Below are 26039 nucleotides of genomic sequence, written 5' to 3' on the forward strand. Positions count from 1 at the left end.
CTCCCTATTTATTCATTCCTGTTTTTTTGTGGGGGGAGATTCAGTAAATCTTGTATCCAGCAGGCAGTCCCACTTGGTGATTGACAGCTATCTCTACATGCACATAGAGCGCCCAACAGGGCCGTGGGGATACTCGGTACTGGGCTGGTTCTTAAAGGGGATGTGTCATGGCAGCAGTGACCTGGTACGTGGCCCTGGGCATCCAATAAAAAAGGGGAATAATGTTTATGGCATAAATGTTCGTGACGCCACCTGTAGTACTCGGCAAATGGGAGATGTTAGCCGATGCTGCTTGGAGAGACCACTGTGGCTGATGGTGATGCAGCAGAGTTGGTACAGCTATCCACAGGTGGAGCTTTAGTCCCTAGGCACTTAGGTGAAATTGTGAGATAATGGATATTGTAGTAGCTGTGGTGTAGGGTATGTGGCACAGTAAATTAATGTGAGGACACAGCGGGGTGCAGTTCCCAAAGCTTTACACACAGTTGTTAGTTGCCTCAGCTGGGGTGCTGTGTCCTCCAGGTTTGTGGTCCAGCCAGCTCTCAAGCAATTCGGGTTCTCTTTCCAGATCCCTCTTTTTATGTTCTTGTCTCTGACTGTCTCTCTGTGCAGCCTTTGCCTCTCCTGCCCTGCGCCTGCCACATAGAGTCCCAAGCCAGCAACCACGGATCTTGTCGGGCGGTGTGCACTGAATCCCCCTGGATCCTATATGGCTGCCTTTTCAGCAAATGTGTGCAGATGTGGCTGTGGTACATACAAATACCACAGACTCCGGTTAGCTAGCTGAGTCCTTAGTTTCTTCACTAGAATGGGGCCGGACCCCTTGCCTGCGACCTGGTCCCTCTACTTCTGGATACGAGCCTCACGGGTGGATTTCTCACTACCTGTGCCTCTAGGACCCCTTCTGTCTCTTCCATCGTTTCACTTTCCTTCTGTTCTCTGCTGCTGAGATGAGCTCCTCCCAGCTCCAATTCCCAGCTCCAACTGTCTTCTGGACTGCTCTAACTCCTCCCTGCTGTTTCCATGACTACTCTACTCTCTCTTCACCCACACCCTCTACATATTAACCCTCTCCAGCCTGGGATGAGGCCATCCTCCCTTACGGTACGCCCAGGTGCCCTGACTGGAGAAGTGTGGTGTTGGATGCAAGTGTTAGGGTTCTGTGCAGTGCCCCCTCCTTACCTGAGAGCGGAATACCACACCTCTGGGTGAGGTGCAGTACTCTGTGGTGACCGGACCCTCAGTGGCGCCACACACAGTCATACAGGAAAGACTGTCAGTCACTGAGTAGGACCACCCACTGGACTGATATGTACACCAACACCAGGTATTTCAGTGAATAAACTACAAGTTAGGCCGGGGTTACACTTGCGTGTGAAATAAAACTCGCTCGAGTCACTGGCACTGATGCCGCCACTCAGGACGGAGTGTGCAGCTGCATGTATTCCTATGCAGCTGAACGTTCCGTTCCTGAGTGTCGGCGGCAGTGCCAGGTATTGATGTGAGAGACTCGCTCGAGTTTCTCGCGTTACACATGCAAGTGTGACCCCGGCCTTCTTCTGACTCTTCCCACAAACCTATACATCATTCTGCTCAGCTTCTTCTCTATACCATTATTAATTTTATTAAATGATGAAACATGTTGTTGTTCTACACACTGGGACTGTAATCAGCACTTGTGATAATTGGGGATATAACTTTGTATCTTGACCTTTTATATACAGCAAATAATGTGACACAATGTATAGGGGAATGGTTGCCCTATATGTATGTACTATAGATCAGGGGTGTCAAACTGCATTCCTCGAGGGCTGCAAACAGGTCATGTTTTCAGGATTTCCTTGTACTGCACAGGTGATAATTTAATCACCTACACAAATAATGAGTTGGTGATTAAATTATCACCTGTGCAGTACAAGGAAATCCTGAAAACATGACCTGTTTGCAGCCCTTGAGGAATGCAGTTTGACACCCCTGATCTATAGATCGTCATTACCAACTAAAGCATCACAAACTCACACTGGATCTGTAGGAATTAGCTAAAGCATGACTACAAATTGTTTTTGTATAGATAATTTAAAAAATAAAATTTAATTTACAAAACATCTTTTTGTACTTATTTGTAGATTTTTAACTTCTACGATGTTAGGTCTCGGGTTCCCGCTTCTGCACAGGGGGAATATCGAGCCATCTCCGCTGCGGTCTCCCATTCTCATCCAGCCGCAGTGGAGTCTGCTCAGCAGGGACATCGGTCCCAGCGTCTTGCTCAGTCTCACGCTGTACAGAGAGTTACTGCTGCTTCTTCAGCTTCTGCCATTAAAGTCAGTGCTGGTCAGCAGCGAGCGGACTTCTCTGGGACTAAGTCCTTGTCTGCACACACTGAGCATGCCCAGGGCAAGATCTCCCGTTGGAGATCGAGGGTCATGTGCTCAGGCTCTGCAGCACATTCCATTGGTCCTCTTGGCAGGTCTTGGAAGGGCAAAGTTTCTGTGGCCACTTCCTGTGCTGCAACTATATAAACTGCGCATGACCGCACGGCCATGCGCTAGTGTACAATTGTTAATGTGTGTATGTTGTGAGTGCAAGTCGTCCTTGTATACCCCTACCCTATTGAATGTCTGTTCACGGAAGGTGTATGATTGCTATCTAGCGCCCGACTTATCCTACAGCACTAATCACACATTACAGCGTCCACCAGTGACCACCAGTACGGCGCCGTGCACTTCCTCTGTGCTTTCCTTACCCAAGCCTGGGTGGTTAGTGGCGTTCGTCAGTGCGGCACCGCATGCACTCTTGTGCCTTAAAATCGTTATTTCGTTTCCTTACACACCCAGTTGCGGTGTTATGCCAGCAAGGGTCTAATCGGACTTCAATCCTAGTTGGGGTTGAGTTAGCTGACTACTTGCTCGCGCTCTATGTGCGGTACCGCAGTCCTGTGACGCAACAGGATCGCTTCCTTCACGCTGGGTGAAGTTTAACCCACGTGTGTATACTTATGAGTACCGCCATATAGTCCGTCGTTACTTGGCAGCAGGTTCCATCTCTGCACGGTGGACCCCGGGCTGCGAACGCACCATATTCTATCTGTCTCTATATTTGGTGCGTTCCGCTAGCCCTAACATTACACTAGCGCCAGGGTCTGGTCAGTAATGACGGACAAACAGCAATCCTTGCGGTATATCCAGCAGCTGGAGGGTAGGTTGGCGGCTCTTGAGAGCGCAACCTCAGCTGTGGATGTTACCGCGGTTGCTGTACAGGCTGCTAGTGTGGCTGCAGCAACCCTGTCCATTGCCACCCCTGCTCCGACATTTTCTCGCCTCCCGCTGCCAGAAAAATTTTCTGGTGATAGCAAGTTTTGTAGGGGATTTGTGAGTCAGTGCTCTATTCACCTCGAGCTCCTGGCTGCACGTTTTCCCACAGAGCGGGCTAAGGTGGGATTTATAGTGTCTCTCTTGTCGGACAGGGCGTTGGAATGGGCTACGCCGCTGTGGGAGCGTGGCGATCATGTGGTGCAGAGTGCTCCGCTGTTTCTGAGCACTCTGAAACAGGTCTTTTTAGGACCTCAAGTCACCCATGATACGGCGCTCCAACTGCTGGCATTAACTCAGGGTGAGTCCTTGGTCAGTCATTTCGCCGTCCAATTCCGCACTTTAGCTTCTGAGCTGGATTGGTCGGATAAAGCTCTTATCCCCATATTTTGGAGGGGCCTGGCTGACCACGTTAAGGACGCTCTGGCCACTAGGGAGATTCCTGCCACACTGGAGGAGTTAATAACTGTCTCCACTCGAATTGACCTCCGTTTTAACGAGCGGAGGTTAGAGCGAGCCCAGTGTAGGCAGAGGTTTCGGCTGGCTCCTACCTTCGCCAAACCTCTGGAATCTCCGGTCCTGGTTCCTGAGTCACATGAGGCCAGGGAAGTGTCACAAGCGGGATCTAAGTCCCAGACCGCTTGTGCACTCAAGGTCTGTCATGTTTGCCAGTAGTCAGGACATCTAGCCACCAGATGTTCTCAGCGATCGAGGAAACGTCAGCGTTTAGTGGTAGTAGGTGGAGGTACACTAAACACAGCGACGTTTGCCTCTAAATTGTCCTTTAAGGGGACAATTACTATAGGCTCATTCTCCCACTCGGTAGAGCTCTGCGTGGATTCTGGGGCGGAGGGCAATTTTATGTCTTCTGCCTTCGCCCAACGTCACGCAATACCCCTGGTTATGCTAGCTCAACCAGTAACGGTACGAGTGGTGAATGGGTCGGCACTGCCCTCACAGATAACACACCAGACCATCCCTTTTACTCTGTCCATGTCGCCATCTCATCAGGAGATTATATCTCTGCTCGTCATTCCTGAGGGAATTGATGAGGTCCTGTTGGGAATACCTTGGCTACGGTACCACTCTCCTCATATCGAGTGGTCCTCTGGCAGAATCCTGGGATGGGGCGAATCTTGTGGGGGTAGGTGTCAGAGGGAGTGCGTTTAGGTTGCTACTACAGAGGTACCCACAGATCTTTCCTCTCTCCCCAAGCAGTATTGGTCTTATGCAGACGTGTTCTCCAAAAAGGCGGCGGAGATCCTTCCGCCCCATCGCCCCTATGACTGTCCTATTGATCTCTTGCCTGGTGCTGAGCCTCCCCGGGGTCGAGTCTATCCGCTATCTCTCCCGGAGACGGAGGCAATGTCACAGTACATCCAGGAAAATCTGGCAAGAGGATTCATTAGGAAGTCAGTGTCACCTGCTGGGGCAGGGTTCTTCTTCGTGCAGAAGAAGAATGGAGAGTTGCGTCCATGCATAGACTACAGGGGTCTTAACGCCATCACCGTTAAGAACAAGTATCCTTTGCCCTTGATATCTGAGCTCTTCGATAGGCTTCGGGGAGCAAGGGTATTTACTAAACTAGATCTGCGGGGTGCTTACAACCTGATTCGCATCCGTGAGGGGGACGAATGGAAGACGGCTTTTAACACCAGGGATGGGCACTATGAATATCTGGTGATGCCCTTCGGGCTCTGTAATGCCCCAGCCGTTTTCCAAGACTTTGTGAACGATATCTTCCGGGATATGCTTTCCACCTCGGTCGTAGTCTATCTGGATGATATTCTCATCTACTCTCCAGATATTGACTCCCACCGGAGAGATGTTTGCAAAGTCTTCGACCTCCTACGGGCAAACTCCCTCTATGCCAAGTTGGAGAAGTGTATGTTTGAGCAGGAGTCCTTACCTTTCCTAGGCTACATCATCTCTGCCCAGGGATTGGCTATGGATCCTGCCAAACTACAGGCTGTGATGGACTGGCAGGAACCCCATTCTCTTAAAGCGGTGCAGCCCTTTATGGGGTTCATTAATTATTATCGCCAGTTCATTCCGCATTTCTCAACTTTGGTAGCTCCCTTGGTTGCCCTCACCAAGAAGGGGGCGAATCCCAAATTGTGGTCTGAGGAGGTCTCCAAGGCCTTTAACTCTATAAAGTCACACTTCGCTAGCGCTCCCATCCTACATCGCCCCGACGTTGATAAGCCATTTATCATGGAGGTGGATGCCTCTTCTGTTGGTGCTGGAGCAGTCCTCTTCCAAAAGGATGCTCAAGGTCGGAAGCATCCCTGCTTCTTTTTCTCCAAGACCTTCTCACCAGCAGAGAGGAATTATTCCATCGGGGACAGGGAGTTGCTAGCTATGAAGTTGGCTTTCTCGGAGTGGAGACATCTCTTGGAGGGTGCACGTTTTCCCTTCCAAGTCTTCACAGACCATAAAAATTTGGTGTACCTGCAGACAGCCCAGCGGTTGAATTCTCGCCAGGCCAGATGGTCCTTATTCTTCTCCCGGTTTCATTTCACCCTCCATTTTCTTTCTGGGGAGAAGAACATTCGGGCCGACGCTCTCTCTCGCTTCGTTGTGTCATCTGCGGAGGAGGAGGAGGAGCCTCGGCTTATTGTCCCCACCGAGAGTTTGAGAACTGTGGCCCCGGTTTCGCTAGAGTCTGTGCCCCCGGGCAAGACTTTTGTTCCATCCAATTTGTGACCGGAGGTTCTCTCTTGGGCACACTCATCCAGGGTGGGTGGACATTTTGGTACCAAAAGGACATTTGAGTTACTGGCGAGGACGTACTGGTGGCCGCATATGGCTCGTGATGTCGCAGAGTATGTTCGGGCGTGTGTCTCTTGCGCCAAGAACAAGACTCCTCGGCAACGGCCAGCTGGTTTGCTTTATCCTCTGCCCGTGGCTGACAGGCCCTGGGAGATGGTCGGGATGGACTTTGTGGTGGGCTTACCCAAGTCTCGTAACTGCACCATTATCTGGGTGATCACCGACCATTTTTCCAAAATGGTGCACTTGGTGCCTCTTCCACGGCTACCTTCTGCACGGGCGTTGGCTGTCTTGTTCGTCAAGCATATCTTTCGCCTACACGGTATGCCAGACAAAATTGTTAGTGACCGGGGTCCCCAGTTTGCGTCTCGATTCTGGAGAGAGCTTTGTCGTCTACTCAGTATTGAGTTGAATCTCTCTTCAGCATATCATCCTGAGACGAATGGGTTTGTAGAGAGGGCCAACCAGACCTTGGTCACATATTTACGACATTTTGTTTCTGCCAGGCAGGATGACTGGGCATCCTTGCTACCGTGGGCAGAGTTTGCACTTAACAATGCCGTAGCCGACTCTACCGGTCAGACTCCATTCCTCCTAAATTACGGCCAGCATCCGCGTGTTCCTGTGCCCATGCCTGTGTCTTCTGCTGACTCCATGGTGGCAAGTGAGAAGATCAACGTGTGCACAACCTTAAAGAGGTGCGTGGGTAGGTTCCCAAACCATAGGATAACTTAAATACAAAACCCAGCACTCAACTTGTTGTGAGAAGAAAATTGGGTACTTTATTTTATCCCAACGCACAATGCAAACGTTTCGGTCACACATGTGACCTTCGTCAGTGACTGTCAAAATAATACATCAGAATAAGGTACAAAAAAATGGGATATACAAATCAAAAATAATACATAAATAAAGTATATACAACATAAACATGGACAACCGTACATGTATATGGCAAACAAGAGAGATAATATATCTATGAAGCGTATGTGATATATGAGAGCTATAAGACTATAATGGCACAGTGAGTGAAGAGGGAGATGTAGAGAGATACATACCAAAGGTTGGGATAGTAGATATATACTGATGGCTAAATACGTTGCCTAAAATGAAGGTGAGAACATGGCAGATAACCGGTTAGCCCCGGTGTAGTGAGAAGACAAAGTAGGTTGGAGGATGTAAAAAGATACATACCAAAGAATGAAATGGTACATAAATGCCGATGGCTATAGGCGCTGCCTAAAATGAAAGTGAAAATATGGCTAGAACCAGTGAGTCCTGGTAAAGTGAGGAGTAAAAGTCAGTGGGAAGCATATCAATTGAGGCCTACCAGTGTTATCCAGAGTACAGCGTCTATCTTAAGTGAGAGTCTCATGGTCCATGGTGGCAGACTGGGCTGTGGAGGCACGGGACATTTGGGACCGCACGCAGGATGCTATTCGGGCCTCCAAGGAGAGAATGAGGTCCTCCGCCGATGTTCATCGGCGTCCCGCTCCGACCTTTGCTTCTGGCGACTTGGTGTGGCTCTCCGCCTGTAACATCAGGCTGCGAGTTGAGTCCACTAAGTTTGCTACTCGCTACTTGGGTCCCTTCAAGGTTCTCGAACAGGTTAATCCTGTGGTCTACCGTTTGGCTCTTCCTCCACGCTTGGGTATCACCGACACCTTTCATGTGTCCCTCTTGAAACCCGTATACATGTCCCGGTTTTCCGAGTCATCTGCCGGGACATCGGGTTCGTCTACGGACGATTTCGAGGTGAACGCTATTTTGGGGTGCAAGGTGGTATGCGGCAAAAAGTTCTATCTGGTGGATTGGAAGGGTTATGGCCCAGAGGACAGGTCATGGGAGCCTGCTGAAAACATTCGGGCCCCACAGCTCATTGCTGCCTTCGAGCGTAGCGAGGCCCAAGGAGGGGGGGGGTAATGTTAGGTCTCGAGTTCCAGCTTCTGCACAGGGGGAATCTCGAGCCATCTCCGCTGCGGTCTCCCATTCTTATCCAGCCGCAGTGGAGTCTGCTCAGCAGGGACGTCGGTCCCAGCGTCTTGCTCAGTCTCACGCTGTACAGAGAGTTACTGCTGCTTCTTCAGCTTCTGCCATTAAAGTCAGTGCTGGTCAGCAGCGAGCGGACTTCTCTGGGACTAAGTCCTTGTCTGCACACACTGAGCATGCCCAGGGCAAGATCTCCCGTTGGAGATCGAGGGTCATGTGCTCAGGCTCTGCAGCACATTCCATTGGTCCTCTTGGCAGGTCTTGGAAGGGCAAAGTTTCTGTGGCCACTTCCTGTGCTGCAACTATATAAACTGCGCATGACCGCACGGCCATGCGCTAGTGTACAATTGTTAATGTGTGTATGTTGTGAGTGCAAGTCGTCCTTGGATACCCCTACCCTATTGAATGTCTGTTTGCGGAAGGTGTATGGTTGCTATCTAGCGCCCGACTTAGCCTACAGCACGAATCACACATTACAGCGTCCAGTTGCTGTGACCGCCAGTACGGCGCCGTGCACTTCCTCTGTGCTTTCCTTACCCAAGCCTGGGTGGTTAGTGGCGTTCGTCAGTGCGGCACCGCATGCACTCTTGTGCCTTAAAATCGTTATCTAGTTTCCTTACACACCCAGTTGCGGTGTTGTGCCAGCAAGGGTCTAATCGGACTTCAATCCTAGTTGGGGTTGAGTTCGCTGACTACTTGCTCGCGCTCTATGTGCAGTACCGGGGTCCTGTGACGCAACAGGATCGCTTCCTTCACGTTGGGTGAAGTTTAACCCACGTGTGTATACTTATGAGTACCGCCATATAGTCCGTCGTTACTTGGCAGCAGGTTCCATCTCTGCACGGTGGACCCCGGGCTGCGAACGCACCATACTCTATCTGTCTTATTATTTGGTACGTTCCGCTAGCCCTAACATACGATTTTTTTTTATTATGCATTGTACATGTTTTGTGGTGATGTTTTTTTGTCTTTTGTTTTTTTCTGGTTTGCAGGAGAATGGGCTGTTAGTGCAGTCGGATATGGGTGAGGAGAGTCCATATAAGATGTGACACCATTTGTGGGGACTCTGAGTAAGGACGGGGGTCACACTTGTGAGCTCAAAGCAAGAAACTTGCACGAGTCTCTCGCATCAATGCCCGGCACTGTTCCAGTCCTCTCGCATGACAGAATGGCAGCACAGCTGAGGAGGATTTTTAATCGAATTGCATTCATCTCATTTAATCACAAGTGGGAGTGAGCCCTTATACATCGCATCAAAGAAAAATAGTGTATGGCAGTAAACAGTGGTGAAGGTTTACTGACATGTGTTAATTTGAAATTTGCGTAGGAGAGACCTTGATGGAGCAGTGTAACTATCTTGTGTCTTGTAAGGGTACGTGCACACGTTGCAGATTTTGCTGTGGGTTCGCAGCAGATTGGCCGCTGCGGATTCACAGCAGTTTTCCTTGAGTTTATAGTACCATGTAAACCTATGGAAAACAAAAGCCACAGTGCTCATGCTGCGGAAAAAAACGTGTTGATTTTACATGCTGTTTTACACCTGCGGATTCCTATTATGGAGCAGTTGTAAACCGCTGTGGAATCCGCACAAAGTATTGACATGCTGCGGAGTAAACAACACTACGTTTCCGCACAGTTTTTTCCGCAGCATGTGCACTGCGGATTTTGTTTTCCATAGGTTTACATGGTACTGTAAACTCAGGGAAAACTGCTGCGAATCCGCAGCGTCAAAACTGCTGCGTATCCGCAGCAAAATCCGCAGCGTGTGCACATAGCCTTAGATGTCTCCTTTGTTCATTCACTTTGCAGAGAAAGTGTAAGGGAGAGAGATAAACCAACTTTAGGTTCTAAACAGGTGAAAAAAATAGAGCACACACAAATTAAAGACGCCAACCTATGTGAAATATGTCTGTTTTTTTCATTTCACTTTTTTGTATATATAAATATATTGTGCTGTACATTACTCATTTACCAACACTAGAGGGCGAACTAAATCCATGAAGTGGAAATATTTACCTACAGTATTCTCGTAATCATTAACTGCATAGTGTATTCATTTCCCAAAAAATATTTCTGTCTGTAAATGATTCTAGATGTCAGCAATCGCCATTATAGTGATTAAATGTGTTATATTAGAAATTAAAGTGATTACTAGGGTTGAGCGAAACGGGTCGAACATTTTCAAAAGTCGCCGACTTTTGGCTAAGTCGGGGTTTCATGAAACCCGATCCGACCCCTGTGCGGGGTCGGCCATGCGGTACGCGACTTTCGCGCCAAAGTCGCGTTTCAATGACGCGAAAAGCGCCATTTCTCAGCCAATGAAGGTAAACGCAGAGTGTGGGCAGCGTGATGACATAGGTCCTGGTCCCCACCATCTTAGAGAAGGGCATTGCAGTGATTGGCTTGCTGTCTGCGACGTCACAGGGGCTATAAAGAGGCGTTCCCGCCGACCGCCATCTTACTGCTGCTGATCTGAGCTTAGGGAGAGGTTGCTGCCGCTTTGTCAGAAGCAGGGATAGCGTTAGGCAGGGTCCATTAACCACAAAACCGCTTGTGCTGCAGCGATTTGCACTGTCCAACACCACCCTCGGTGTGCAGGGACAGTGGAATTTTTTTTTTTTTTTTTTTTCCCCTCAGCGCTGTAGCTCATTGGGCTGCCCTAGAAGGCTCCCTGATAGCTGCATTGCTGTGTGTACGCCGCTGTGCAAACCAACTGCTTTTTTCAAAGCACAAATCCTCTTGTTCCTTCCTTTCTGCACAGCTATCTTTTTTGTTTGTCCACACTTTTTATTTCATTTGTGCATCAGTCCACTCCTTATTGCTGCCTGCCATACCTGGCTGAGATTACTGCAGGCAGGGAGATAGTAGCTGCCTGCCATACCTGGCTGAGATTACTGCAGGCAGGGAGATAGTAATTGTAGGACATTCCCTGTTTTTTTTTTTTTTTTTTTTTTGGTGGGAGATTAAGATTGGCAATTTGGCATTTCTGCTAGAGTGCCATCCCTGTGTGTGCCATCTCTCTCACATAGTGGGCCATAGAAAGCCTTTTCATTTTTCTGTATTTTTTTTTGTGGGGTGTATAAATTCTCCCTGATAAAAATACAGTGGGAGATTAATATTGGCCTTTGGGCTTGTGTGCCAGTCCTGAGTGTGCCATCTCTCTCACAAATAGTGGGCCATAGAAAGCCTATTTTATTTTTTTTTGGGTTTTATAAATTCTCCCTGAAAAAAAGGGAGATTAATATTGGCCTCTGGGCTTCTGTGCCAGTCCTGAGCGTGCCATCTGTGCCAGTCCTGAGCGTCCCATCTCTCTCACAAATAGTGGGCCATAGAAAGCCTATTTAATTTTTTTTTTGGTTTTATAAATTTTCCCTGAAAAAAGGGAGATTAATATTGGCCTCTGGGCTTGTGTGCCAGTTGTGAGCGTGCCATCTGTGCCAGTCCTGAGCGTGCCATCTCTCTCACAAATAGTGGGCCATAGAAAGCCTATTTAATTTTTTTTTTGGTTTTATAAATTTTCCCTGAAAAAAGGGAGATTAATATTGGCCTCTGGGCTTGTGTGCCAGTTGTGAGCGTGCCATCTGTGCCAGTCCTGAGCGTGCCATCTCTCTCACAAATAGTGGGCCATAGAAAGCCTATTTAAATATTTTTTTGGTTTTATAAATTCTCCCAGAAAAAAAGGGAGATTAATATTGGCCTCTGGGCTTCTGTGCCAGTTGTGAGCGTGCCATCTGTGCCAGTCCTGAGCGTGCCATCTCTCTCACAAATAGTGGGCCATAGAAAGCCTATTTAAATATTTTTTTGGTTTTATAAATTCTCCCAGAAAAAAAGGGAGATTAATATTGGCCTCTGGGCTTCTGTGCCAGTCCTGAGCGTGCCATCTGTGCCAGTCCTGAGCGTCCCATCTCTCTCACAAATAGTGGGCCATAGAAAGCCTATTTTATTTTTTTTTTGGGTTTCAGAAATTCTCCCTGGAAAAAAAAAGGGAGATTAATATTGCCCTTTGGGCTTGTGTGCCAGTACTAAGCGTTCCATCTCTCTCTCTCTCTCAGTCAGTGGGCCATAGAACGCCTATTTTTGGTTTTATTTGTTTTCTAAATTCTCCCTGAAAAAATCATTTTATTTTATTTGGTTTCTAAATTCTTCCTGATAAAATCATATTTTTTTTATTATTTTTTTTTCTAAAGTCTCCCTGAAAAAAAAAAAAAAAAAAACAACCAAAAAAAACAGTGGGAGATTAATATTGGCCTTTCTGCTTGTGTGCCAGTCTTGACTCCTGGGTGCGTCATCTCTCAGTCAGTGGGCCATAGAACGCCTATTTTTGGTTTTATTTGTTTTCTAAATTCTCCCTGAAAAAATCATTTTATTTTATTTGGTTTCTAAATTCTTCCTGATAAAATCATATTTTTTTTATTATTTTTTTTTCTAAAGTCTCCCTGAAAAAAAAAAAAAAAAAAACAACCAAAAAAAACAGTGGGAGATTAATATTGGCCTTTCTGCTTGTGTGCCAGTCTTGACTCCTGGGTGCGTCATCTCTCAGTCAGTGGGCCATAGAACGCCTATTTTTGGTTTTATTTGTTTTCTAAATTCTCCCTGAAAAAATCATTTTATTTTATTTGGTTTCTAAATTCTTCCTGATAAAATCATATTTTTTTTATTATTTTTTTTTCTAAAGTCTCCCTGAAAAAAAAAAAAAAAAAAACAACCAAAAAAAACAGTGGGAGATTAATATTGGCCTTTCTGCTTGTGTGCCAGTCTTGACTCCTGGGTGTGCCATCTCTCTCTCTCTCTCTCTCCAATTGTGGTCCATAGAAAGCCTACATTTTTTTTCCTTGATTTGGGTTCCAAAATCTACCAGAGAAAATAACTCCATCAATCATTGGTAGAAAAATATTGGCCTCTGGGCTTGTGTGCCACTCCTGATTCCTGTGTGCGTCATCTCTCACTCAGTGGCCCATAGAAAGCATATAGTTTGTTACATTTGTTTTCTAAATTCTCCCTGCAAAAATCTATTTTTTTTTTTTTGGGGGGTTTCTAAAGTGTTCCTGAAAAAAATAAAAATAAAAAAAAAATAATAGTGTGACATTAATATTAACATTTGTGCTTCAGTGACAGTCCTGCGTGTGGGGCATCTCTCTAATTTGCAGCCACCAAAAAAAGAGTGTGTAACATTGGGCCTGATTTTCGCTGTGGTCTCACCAACCTGTAAAGGGGTAGCTAAATCATACTGAAGTTATAGCTCACCGTGTAAGTTGTGTGACTGCAACAAATAACGTTAGTTTGGTTACGTTTTTAAAACAATGAGGAAGTCTAGTGGAAGAGGTCGTGGCCGGGGGCGTTCATTGTCAGCTGGTAATGAGGGTAGTGGTAGTGGTGGAGCATCAGGTGGTCGTGGGGGAAAAAATATTGCACCTAAGTCTGGAGCTGTGGAGCCAGGTTCGTCGTCCGGCTACACAAGGCCTCGAACGCTCCCTTTTCTGGGATTAGGAAAACCGCTTTTAAAGCCGGAGCAGCAAGAGCAAGTTTTGGCTTATCTTGCTGACTCAGCCTCTAGCTCTTTTGCCTCATCTCGTGAAACTGGTAAAAGTAAAAGCAGCGCGTCGTTAGTGGATGTTCACGGTCAGGGACAAGTCACTTCCTTGTCCTCTTCAGCAAAAACAACAACAGAGAAGAATGCAGCAGGCGACACAACGGGTTACTCCATGGAGCTCTTTACACATACCGTCCCTGGCTTAGAAAGTGAAGCAGTTAACAGTCCATGCCCATTACAAATTGAATCTGACATGGAGTGCACTGACGCACAGCCACAGCCAGACTACTATGCTGGTCCTTTGACTCAGACCACAACATTGCCCTCGCAGGGTGCTGATCAAGAATCAGACCCTGATGAGACTATGTTGCCCCATCACGAACGCTATACCACCGAACGACACGGTGACACAGACGAAGTTGCGCAGGAGGTACAAGAAGAGTTATTAGATGACCCAGTTCTTGACCCCGATTGGCAGCCATTGGGGGAACAGGGTGCAGGCGGCAGCAGTTCTGAAGCAGAGGAGGAGGAGGGGCCGCAGCAGGCATCAACATCGCCACAGGTTCCATCTGCCGGGCCCGTATCTTGCCCAAAACGCGTGGCAAAGCCAAAACCTGGTGGAGGACAGCGTGGCCATCCGGTTAAAGCTCAGTCTGCAATGCCTGAAAAGGTATCCGATGCTAGAAAGAGTGCAGTCTGGCATTTTTTTAAACAACATCCAATTGATCAGCGCAAAGTCATCTGTCAAAAATGTTCTACTTCCTTAAGCAGAGGTCAGAATCTGAAAAGTCTCAATACTAGTTGCATGCATAGACATTTAACCACCATGCATTTGAAAGCTTGGACTAACTACCAAACGTCCCTTAAGGTTGTTGCACCCTCGGCCAATGAAGCTAGTCATCAACGCAACATCCCTTCCGGCAGTGTAGGACCACCATTTAGCGCACCACCTGCTGTATCTGTGCAGGTATCTTTGCCAGGCCAAAGCAGTCAGGGTCAGGGAATCACCAGTTTCGTAGTAGGAAACACTGCATCTAGGGCACCGGCGGCAACAATACCATCTCCCACCGTCTCTCAGTCTGCCATGTCCACCGGCACCCCCGCTAGTTCCACGATCTCCAGCTCTCCAGTCCAGCTCACCCTACATGAGACTATGGTTAGAAAAAGGAAATACTTAGCCTCGCATCCGCGTACACAGGGTTTGAACGCCCACATAGCTAGACTAATCTCGTTAGAGATGATGCCCTACCGGTTAGTTGAAAGCGAAGCTTTCAAAGACCTGATGGACTACGCTGTACCACGCTACGAGCTACCCAGTCGACACTTTTTTTCCAGAAAAGCCATCCCAGCCCTCCACCAGCATGTTAAAGAGCGCATCGTCCATGCACTCAGGCAATCTGTGAGCACAAAGGTGCACCTGACAACAGATGCATGGACCAGTAGGCATGGCCAGGGACGTTACGTGTCCATCACGGCACACTGGGTAAATGTGGTGGATTCAGGGTCCACAGGGGACAGCAAGTTTGGGACAGTTCTGCCTAGCCCACGGTCTAGTAAACAGTTGTCTGTAGCCGTTCGCACCCCCTCCTCCTCCTCCTCCTCGTCCTCCTGCAGAAGCAAGAGCTCGTCCACAGACCGCAGTCGCACAAACACTCCATCCGCACCTGCCACTGTTGCACACCAGGTCTCCCATTATGGGGCAGCTACTGGCATACGTCAGCAGGCTGTATTGGCTATGAAGTGTTTGGGCGACAATAGACACACCGCGGAAGTTCTGTCCGAGTTCTTGCAGCAAGAAACGCAGTCGTGGCTGGGCACTGTAGATCTTGAGGCAGGCAAGGTAGTGAGTGATAACGGAAGGAATTTCATGGCTGCCATCTCCCTTTCCCAACTGAAACACATTCCTTGCCTGGCTCACACCTTAAACCTGGTGGTGCAGTGCTTCCTGAAAAGTTATCCGGGGTTATCCGACCTGCTCCTCAAAGTGCGTGGACTTTGCGCACATATCCGCCGTTCGCCTGTACACTCCAGCCGTATGCAGACCTATCAGCGTTCTTTGAACCTTCCCCAGCATCGCCTAATCATAGACGTTGCAACAAGGTGGAACTCAACACTGCACATGCTTCAGAGACTGTGCGAACAGAGGCGGGCTGTTATGTTTTTGTGGGAGGATACACATACACGGGCAGGCAGTAGGATGGCAGACATGGAGTTGTCAGGTGTGCAGTGGTCGAAGATTCAAGACATGTGTCAAGTCCTTCAGTGTTTTGAGGAATGCACACGGCTGGTTAGTGCAGACAACGCCATAATAAGCATGAGCATCCCCCTAATGCGTCTGCTGATGCAAAGTTTGACGCACATAAAGGATCAGGCGTCTGCACCAGAGGAAGAGGAAAGCCTTGATGACAGTCAGCGATTGTCTGGTCAGGGCAGTGTACATGACGAGGTACCGGGCGAAGAGGAGGTGGAGGATGAGGAGGATGATGGGGATGAGTATATTTTTAATGAGGAAGCTTTCCCGGGGGCACGGGAAATTGGTGGCGTGGCAAGGCCGGGTTCTGGTTTTTTGAGGGACACAAGTGACGTAGATTTGCCTGCAACTGCCCCTCAACCAAGCACAACCGCAGATTTGACAACGGGAACTTTGGCCCACATGGCGGATTATGCCTTGCGTATCCTCAAAAGGGACACACGCATTACAAAAATGATGAACGATGACGATTACTGGTTGGCCTGCCTCCTTGATCCTCGCTATAAAGGCAAATTGCAAAATATTATGCCACATGAGAACTTGGAACTAATATTAGCAACAAAACAATCAACTCTTGTTGACCGTTTGCTTCTGGCATTCCCTGCACACAGCGCCCGTGATCGTTCTCACACGAGCTCCAGGGGCCAGCAGACCAGAGGTGTTAGAGGGGCAGAAATCAGAAGTGGCGTTGGACAGAGGGGTTTTCTGACCAGGTTGTGGAGTGATTTTTCTATGACCGCAGACAGGACAGGTACTGCAGCATCAATTCAAAGTGACAGGAGACAACATTTGTCCAGTATGGTTACAAACTATTTTTCATCCCTTATCGACGTTCTCCCTCAACCGTCATTCCCATTTGATTACTGGGCATCCAAATTAGACACCTGGCCAGAATTGGCAGAATATGCATTGCAGGAGCTTGCTTGCCCGGCAGCTAGTGTCCTATCAGAAAGAGTATTCAGTGCTGCAGGTTCAATACTAACAGAAAAAAGGACTCGTCTGGCTACCCAAAATGTAGATGATCTAACCTTCATTAAAATGAACCACAACTGGATTTCAAAATCTTTTGCCCCACCCTGCCCGGCTGACACCTAGCTTTCCTATGAAAAGGTCTTGCCTGTGGACTATTCTGAATGACTTTTCCAATCTCGTAATTTTCTTCACCTGATTGTCCAGCATACGACATGTTTCCACCTCACGAAATGGCCAAACTCCCCACACGGGGCCGTGCTATCGCCACTTTGCGCTTGGACCCTTGAGAGTGCTGTTTGTCTGAAGAGGTGGGTGTGGCCGCTTTTGGTCGACGGCACTGCCACTGGGTCCCTCATAGTACAATAAAGTGTCTCTGGCGGTGGTGGTGCGCACCCAACGTCAGACACACCGTTGTAATATGAGGGGCCCTGTGCCTGTACCGCCGGCCACAAGACAGTTCCCCCCCCCAGCTCAAACAGTGCTCTACCACTAGCAAAATTATCTCTCACAGCTTCACCAATGTGTAGTCTAGCCGCTGACATCCTTCAATGCCTGGCACTGACAATACCATTGTTTTGACATTTTTGTTATGTTAGGCCTTCGAAGCCTGTCTGCGGTCCCTTCTTTCTACAACTACTACACTGACCAGGCCACTGCTGGCCGTGTTACCCTGGAACCAATTTAAAAGTGCCTACAGTCAGCCCAATTTTGTTATGTTAGGCCTTCGAAGACTGTCTGCCGTCACTCCTTCCACTAGACTTCCACTGACCATACACTGCTGCCCATGTACCCCTGGAACCAATTTAAAGTGCCTACAGCCAGCCCAATTTTGTTATGTTAGGCCTTCGAAGCCTGTCTGCGGTCACTCCTTCCACTAGACTTCCACTGACCAGACCACTGCTGCCCGTGTACCCCTGGAACCAATTTAAAATTGCCTACAGCCAGCCCAATTTTTTTATTTTAGGCCTTCGATGCCTGTCTGCGGTCCATTCTTTCAACTACTACTACACTGACCAGGTCACTGCTGCCCGTGTACCCCTGGAACCAATTTAAAATTGCCTACAGCCATGTGTTATTATTTTAGGCCTTCGATGCCTGTCTGCGGTCACTCCTTCCACTAGGCCTCCACTGACCACACCACTGCTGTCCGTGTACCCCTGGAACCAATTTAAAATTGCCTACAGCCATGTGTTATTATTTTAGGCCTTCGATGCCTGTCTGCGGTCACTCCTTCCACTAGGCCTCCACTGACCACACCACTGCTGTCCGTGTACCCCTGGAACCAATTTAAAATTGCCTACAGCCATGTGTTATTATTTTAGGCCTTCGATGCCTGTCTGCGGTCACTCCTTCCACTAGACTTCCACTGACCAGACCACTGCTGCCCGTGTACCCCTGGAACCAATTTAAAAGTGCCTACAGCCAGCCCAAGTTTGTTATGTTAGGCCTTCGATGCCTGTCTGCGGTCACTCCTTCCACTAGGCCTCCACTGACCACACCACTGCTGTCCGTGTACCCCTGGAACCAATTTAAAATTGCCTACAGCCATGTGTTATTATTTTAGGCCTTCGATGCCTGTCTGCGGTCCATTCTTTCAACTACTACTACACTGACCAGGGCACTGCTGGCCGTGTACCCCTGGAACCAACATCAGAAAATATAAAAATAAGTATTTTGCTTATAAAAAAGAAAATACTGGTGAGATATCAAATGCAGACATTTTAACATTAAAAACAAACACACAACTCTAATCTGGTACAGTACTAAAAATGGCCACCAGCTACAATTACTTTCTCCTGCAAGTAGTTAACTGAAAGTTTTTTTAAATTGAAAACACACATATGGCATCCACCGAGTGTTGTCCTGTCGCGTCTTCTTTATATTATTGCCGAGAAGATGCAAAATAATGAAAATAATAAAATCATTAATTACCAAAATAATAGAGAAAGTCAACACCACATTGCAAATAAACATTCATTCCAAATAAAGAAGCAGGGCGCGTCCGAGGGTGAGTATATACCTAATAAGAATATAATCACCCTCGGACGCGCAATGCTTATTTCCAACAGCCTTCCTTCCTAAGAATCAGCCCTTCCGTCGTGTAGAGAGACGTTGTGTTACACTCCAAGGTGTTCCCCAGGTTGCCTTTCCTGAGCTTCGATCTTCCGGCTCTCGTTTAGTAGTTCTTGGAAACTACTCTGCATTAGGCCTTCAAATTGGGTATGGGGTGTAGAGAGATGGTGTGTTCCACTCCAAGGTGTTCCCCAGGTTGCCTTTCCTGAGCTTCGATCTTCCGGCTCTCGTTTAGTAGTTGTTGGAAACTACGCTGCATTAGGCCTTCAAATTGGGTATGGGGTGTAGCGAGAGGGTGTGTTACACTCCAAGGTGTTCCCCAGGTTGCCTTTCCTGAGCTTCGATCTTCCGGCTCTCGTTTAGTAGTTCTTGGAAACTACACTGCATTAGGCCTTCAAATTGGGTATGGGGTGTAGAGAGAGGGTGTGTTACACTCTAAGGTGTTCCCCAGGTTTCCTTGCCATTGCTTCGGTCTTCCGACTCTCGTTTAGTAGTTGTAGAAAAGTACACTGCATTAGGCCATACAAAATGGGTATGGGGTGGAGAGAGATGGTGTGTTACACTCCAAGGTGTTCCCCAGGTTGCCTTTCCTGAGCTTCTATCTTCAGGCTCTCATTAAATTGTGGTTAAATGGAACAACTGCATTTGGCGTACTAGTTGGTTTGGGGCCTACTATCGGTGTCTGCCACTCCTTGCTGTTCTCCTCCACTGAACAAAGCTGTGCCGCCTGTTTACTACGGTTGCCAATTTTGAACTGCATTTCGACTACTTACTGATTTGGCCCTACTCTCTGTGTCAGCCTCTCATTCCAGTTGTCCTCCACTGCAATGCCCCCTGGTTATTCCTGTGTTACCAATTTTGAACTGCATTTAGCCCACTTTCTTCTTTGGGCCTATATCTGTGTTTCCACTTCATCGTGCCCATTGCCCAGCCAGTGATAGATGAGTCTGCTGGTACATTGACCCATAACGCAACATTCCCCGTGCACGCTACACAACAACATTGTGACCCTGCTGAAAGTCAGGTTGCTCTTCCCGCATACCATACCACCTTACACGGGGACAAAGAGGAAGGTGCAGATGAAAGTGCAGGTTCCTTCATCAGGTGGGGGGAGGAATACTAGTTGGCGACGTCACTGGCACAGGGCCTCTCATAGTACGCAAAAGTGTTGCTGCCGGTGGGAGGCGCCCCCGCCGTGCAAACACACCGCTGTACTTTGAGGGGCCCTGTGCCAGTGCCAATGCCAACGAGTGGGCCCCCCCTGCTTGCTCAGGTTCACAGCACTTGCAAAGTTGAAATACTTACCTCTCCCTGCTCCACTGCCGTGACGTGGTCCAGATTTCCTGGGCCCACTAATTACTTGAACCAGCCCTACCCCCCACAACTTTAGCCAAATGACCCCCAATTTCAAATGCCTTCCAATTATTATAAGGTAAATTACGCTTGACAAGCTTCATTAAGAAGAATGGATGGTTTTGACATTAAAATGGCCACTCTAGGTGTTTTCCTGGCCCCCACTCACTGCCGACTATGCTGCCCCATTGACTTGCATTGGGTTTCGTGTTTCGGTCGATCCCGACTTTACGTCATAATCGGCCGATTTCACTCGACCCGACTTTGGACATAGTCGGGTTTCGCAAAACCCGGCTCGACTCTAAAAAGGTCAAGGTCGCTCAACTCTAGTGATTACTATTTAAGATAATGTCACATCACTTATGGCAGGAGTTTTGCCGAGTTATCCGAATATATACTGTATAAAAAAAAAAAAAAAAGTGTCTGTGTTCCATTTTACTTTCCAATGACTCTTCCCTGATAGATATGTGTCTCAAAGTACAGCAAATGCAGCCTCTTGTGTTAGATTGCTGTGTGTGCTGACATTTAATGGAAATTCTCTATCCGGTATGAAACAGTTTAATGAGAATTAGGCTATGTGCACACATTGCGGATTTAGATGCGGATCCGCAGTGTTTTTGCACCCTCGGAATTGCATCAAATACGCAGTGCAGTGCACAAGCAATGTTAGGCAATGGGAAATTGAGAATTTTTGTGCACATGCTGCGGAAAAAAAGTGCGGATTTGCAGCGTTTTATTTTCTGCAGCATGTCAATTCTTTTTGCGGATCTGCAGCGTTTCTGCACCCATTGACTTCCATTGTGTCAGGCCAATTATCCGCAGCAAAACCGCAGGTTTAAAAAAGATCCGCGGATGTGCCTGCGAGAAACGCTGGAGATTGGGAAGGGGGAGAGTTTGTGGACGGAGATGTGCGTGTCTGTGTGTGGGTGTTCGTGTGTGTCTGTGTGTGTGTGTGTCTGTGTGTGTGTACGGGGCTTTTTGTGTCTGTGTGGGTCTGCAGGTGTCTTCAGTGCTGTGTGTGTGTGTGTATGTGAGCGGGGCTGTATGTGTGTGTGCGGGGCTGTGTGTGTGTGTCTGTGTGTAGGCAGGCATCGTCCGATGGGACTGCTAGTCCCATCCGGCTATGCCTGCTACAGACACAGCCAGCCGGATGATGGGACAGTAGTAGTACCATCATCCAGCTACAGTATTCAACTGTAAAAAAAAACGAAAAACAAAAAAAACACAAACACAAATATACAGTACATACATATACACATACACATATACAGTATTCACAACATACAGTATATACTCACCATACAGCTAATTCCCGAAGCCCTCGATCACTTATAAAAACATTTAAAATAATAAACCAACATTATACTCCCTGATCTGATATAATCCATTTAATAACGAGTGTCCCATGACGATCCCCCGTGGGAGCTGTCACATCGGCAGATGGGACTGCTCTCCAGGGGCTTCAGTAAAATAATGACGAAAGATATCCTTCCTCACTATATCCATCCGCCGTTGCGAGTGCAGAGTTCATACTGTCATTGCGGCAGCGCTGCGTGGGAAAATTCTCACATAGCAGTGCCGTAAAGTGAGAGGCCATTAAACCCTCGGTGATAAAACTGCAGGAGCCATTGTCTCCTGTCAGTGTGTCACTGGATGCCTATAGAGCAGTCATATCTCCTGCTGTGAGAGCTCTATAGGGAAGATCATCGTGGGACACTCATTATTAAATGGACTGTGTCAGACCAGGGAGTATTTGTGTTGGTTTATTATTTTTTCTTTTTTTCCAGGAGATCGAGGGCGTCTGTTATGTTTGCTAATGACAGGTGTTATGAAGGCAATCCAGAAACACAGTGTGCTTAGCGATCAGGGCGCACACAGTGATATGACAAATACCCAAAAATACAAGAACGAGCTCTGAGACGTGGAAACTCTGTAGACTGCACACCTGATCCTATCCTAAACACAACTAAAAGCGGCTGTGGATTGCGCCTAACAACTACCTAGGCAACTCGGCACAGCCTAAGAAACTAGCTAGCCTGAAGATAGAAAAATAGGCCTGACTTGCCCCAGAGAAATTCCCCAAAGGAAAAGGCAGCCCCCCACATATAATGACTGTGAGTAAGATGAAAAGACAAAACGTATGGATGAAATAGATTCAGCAAAGTGGGGCCCGATATTCTAGGACAGAGCGAGGACAGTAAAGCGAACTTTGCAGTCTACAAAAAACCCTAAAGCAAAACCACGCAAAGGGGGGCAAAAAAAAACCCACCGTGCCGAACTAACGGCACGGCGGTACACCCTTTGCGTCTCAGAGCTTCCAGCAAAACAAAAGACAAGCTGGACAAAAAAAAAGCAAAAAGCACTTAGCTATACAGAGCAGCAGGTCACAGGAACAATCAGGAGAAGCTCAGATCCAACACTGAAACATTGACAGGGAGCAAGGATAGCAGCATCAGGCGGAGTTAAGTAATAAAGCAGTTAACGAGCTCACCAGAACACCTGAGGGAGGAAGCTCAGAAGCTGCAGTACCACTTGTGACCACAGGAGTGAATTCAGCCACAGAATTCACAACAGTACCCCCCCCTTGAGGAGGGGTCACCGAACCCTCACCAGAGCCCCCAGGCCGACCAGGATGAGCCGCATGAAAGGCACGAACAAGATCGGAAGCATGAACATCAGAGGCAAAAACCCAGGAATTATCTTCCTGAGCATAACCCTTCCATTTAACCAGATACTGGAGTTTCCGTCTAGAAACACGAGAATCCAAAATCTTCTCCACAATATACTCCAATTCCCCCTCCACCAAAACCGGGGCAGGAGGCTCAACAGATGGAACCATAGGTGCCACGTATCTCCGCAACAACGTCCTATGGAATACATTATGTATGGAAAAGGAGTCTGGGAGGGTCAAACGAAAAGACACAGGATTGAGAACCTCAGAAATCCTATACGGACCAATAAAACGAGGTTTAAATTTAGGAGAGGAAACCTTCATAGGAATATGACGAGAAGATAACCAAACCAGATCCCCAACACGAAGTCGGGGACCCACACGGCGTCTGCGATTAGCGAAAAGTTGAGCTTTCTCCTGGGACAAGATCAAATTGTCCACTACCTGAGTCCAGATCTGCTGCAACCTATCCACCACAGAATCCACACCAGGACAGTCCGAAGACTCAACCTGTCCTGAAGAGAAACGAGGATGGAACCCAGAATTGCAAAAAAATGGAGAAACCAAGGTAGCCGAGCTGGCCCGATTATTAAGGGCGAACTCAGCCAACGGCAAAAAGGACACCCAATCATCCTGGTCTGCAGAAACAAAACATCTCAGATATGTTTCCAAGGTCTGATTGGTTCGTTCGGTCTGGCCATTAGTCTGAGGATGGAAAGCCGAGGAAAAGGATAGGTCAATGCCCATCCTACCACAAAAGGCTCGCCAAAACCTTGAAACAAACTGGGAACCTCTGTCAGAAACAATATTCTCAGGAATGCCATGCAACCGAACCACATGCTGAAAGAACAAAGGTACCAAATCAGAGGAGGAAGGCAATTTAGCCAAGGGCACCAGATGGACCATTTTAGAAAAGCGATCACAGACCACCCAAATGACTGACATCTTTTGAGAAACGGGAAGGTCAGAAATGAAATCCATCGAAATATGTGTCCAAGGCCTCTTTGGGACCGGCAAGGGCAAAAGCAACCCACTGGCACGAGAACAGCAGGGCTTAGCCCTAGCACAAATCCCACAGGACTGCACAAAAGTACGTACATCCCGTGACAGAGATGGCCACCAGAAGGATCTAGCCACTAACTCTCTGGTACCAAAGATTCCAGGATGACCAGCCAACACCGAACAATGAAGTTCAGAGATAAGTTTATTAGTCCACCTATCAGGGACGAACAGTTTCTCTGCTGGACAACGATCAGGTTTATTCGCCTGAAATTTTTGCAGCACCCGCCGCAAATCAGGGGAGATGGCAGACACAATGACTCCTTCCTTGAGGATACCCGCTGGCTCCGATAAACCCGGAGAGTCGGGCACAAAACTCCTAGACAGAGCATCCGCCTTCACATTTTTAGAGCCCGGAAGGTACGAAATCACAAAGTCGAAGCGGGCAAAAAATAACGACCAACGGGCCTGTCTAGGATTCAAGCGCTTGGCAGACTCAAGATAAGTCAAGTTCTTATGATCAGTCAATACCACCACGCGATGCTTAGCTCCTTCAAGCCAATGACGCCACTCCTCGAATGCCCACTTCATGGCCAGCAACTCTCGATTGCCCACATCATAATTACGCTCAGCGGGCGAAAACTTCCTGGAAAAGAAAGCACATGGTTTCATCACTGAGCAATCAGAACCTCTCTGTGACAAAACCGCCCCTGCTCCAATCTCAGAAGCATCAACCTCGACCTGGAACGGAAGAGAAACATCTGGCTGACACAACACAGGGGCAGAACAAAACCGACGCTTCAACTCCTGAAAAGCTTCCACAGCAGCAGAAGACCAATTAACCAAATCAGCACCCTTCTTGGTCAAATCGGTCAATGGTTTGGCAATGCTAGAAAAATTACAGATGAAGCGACGATAAAAATTAGCAAAGCCCAGGAACTTTTGCAGACTTTTCAGAGATGTCGGCTGAATCCAATCCTGGATGGCTTGGACCTTAACTGGATCCATCTCGATAGTAGAAGGGGTAAAGATGAACCCTAAAAATGAAACTTTCTGCACACCGAAGAGACACTTTGATCCCTTCACAAACAAAGAGTTAGCACGTAGGACCTGAAAAACCATTCTGACCTGCTTCACATGAGACTCCCAATCATCTGAGAAGATCAAAATGTCATCCAAGTAAACAATCAGGAATTTATCCAGATACTCACGGAAGATGTCATGCATAAAGGATTGAAACACTGATGGAGCATTGGCAAGTCCGAACGGCATCACTAGATACTCAAAATGACCCTCGGGCGTATTGAATGCAGTTTTCCATTCATCTCCTTGCCTGATTCTCACCAGATTATACGCACCACGAAGATCTATCTTAGTGAACCAACTAGCCCCCTTAATCCGAGCAAACAAGTCAGATAACAATGGCAAGGGATACTGAAATTTAACAGTGATCTTATTAAGAAGGCGGTAATCAATACACGGTCTCAGCGAACCATCCTTCTTGGCTACAAAGAAGAACCCTGCTCCCAGTGGTGATGACGATGGGCGAATATGTCCCTTCTCCAGGGACTCCTTCACATAACTGCGCATAGCGGCGTGTTCGGGCACGGATAAATTAAATAATCGACCTTTAGGGAATTTACTACCAGGAATCAAATTGATAGCACAATCACAATCCCTATGCGGAGGTAGAGCATCGGACTTGGGCTCTTCAAATACATCCTGATAATCAGACAAGAACTCTGGGACCTCAGAAGGGGTGGATGACGAAATCGACAAAAATGGAACATCACCATGTACCCCCTGACAACCCCAGCTGGATACCGACATGGAATTCCAATCCAATACTGGATTATGGGTTTGTAGCCATGGCAACCCCAACACGACCACATCATGCAGATTATGCAACACCAGAAAGCGAATAACTTCCTGATGTGCAGGAGCCATGCACATGGTCAGCTGGGCCCAGTATTGAGGTTTATTCTTGGCCAAAGGTGTAGCATCAATTCCTCTCAATGGAATAGGACACCGCAAAGGCTCCAAGAAAAACCCACAACGTTTAGCATAATCCAAATCCATCAGATTCAGGGCAGCGCCCGAATCCACAAACGCCATGACAGA

At 47.7% G+C, this 26039-nt stretch overlaps 1 protein-coding gene across 1 annotated transcript in view; it reads left to right on the forward strand.

Annotated features, from left to right (window-relative positions):
• Positions 1 to 9225, forward strand: part of LOC138649728 (cytochrome P450 2B4-like) — a 54508-nt gene extending 45283 nt beyond the window's left edge. Inside the window, exon 9 of the mRNA XM_069740373.1 lies at positions 9062 to 9225. Within this exon, the coding sequence (XP_069596474.1) occupies positions 9062 to 9096 (35 nt within the window). The 3' untranslated portion in view covers positions 9097 to 9225. The remainder of the gene's footprint in view (positions 1 to 9061) is intronic.
• Positions 9226 to 26039: the final 16814 nt, after the last annotated feature.

This window comes from Ranitomeya imitator, chromosome 9 (assembly GCF_032444005.1).
Source record: "Ranitomeya imitator isolate aRanImi1 chromosome 9, aRanImi1.pri, whole genome shotgun sequence".
NCBI lineage: Eukaryota > Metazoa > Chordata > Amphibia > Anura > Dendrobatidae > Ranitomeya > Ranitomeya imitator.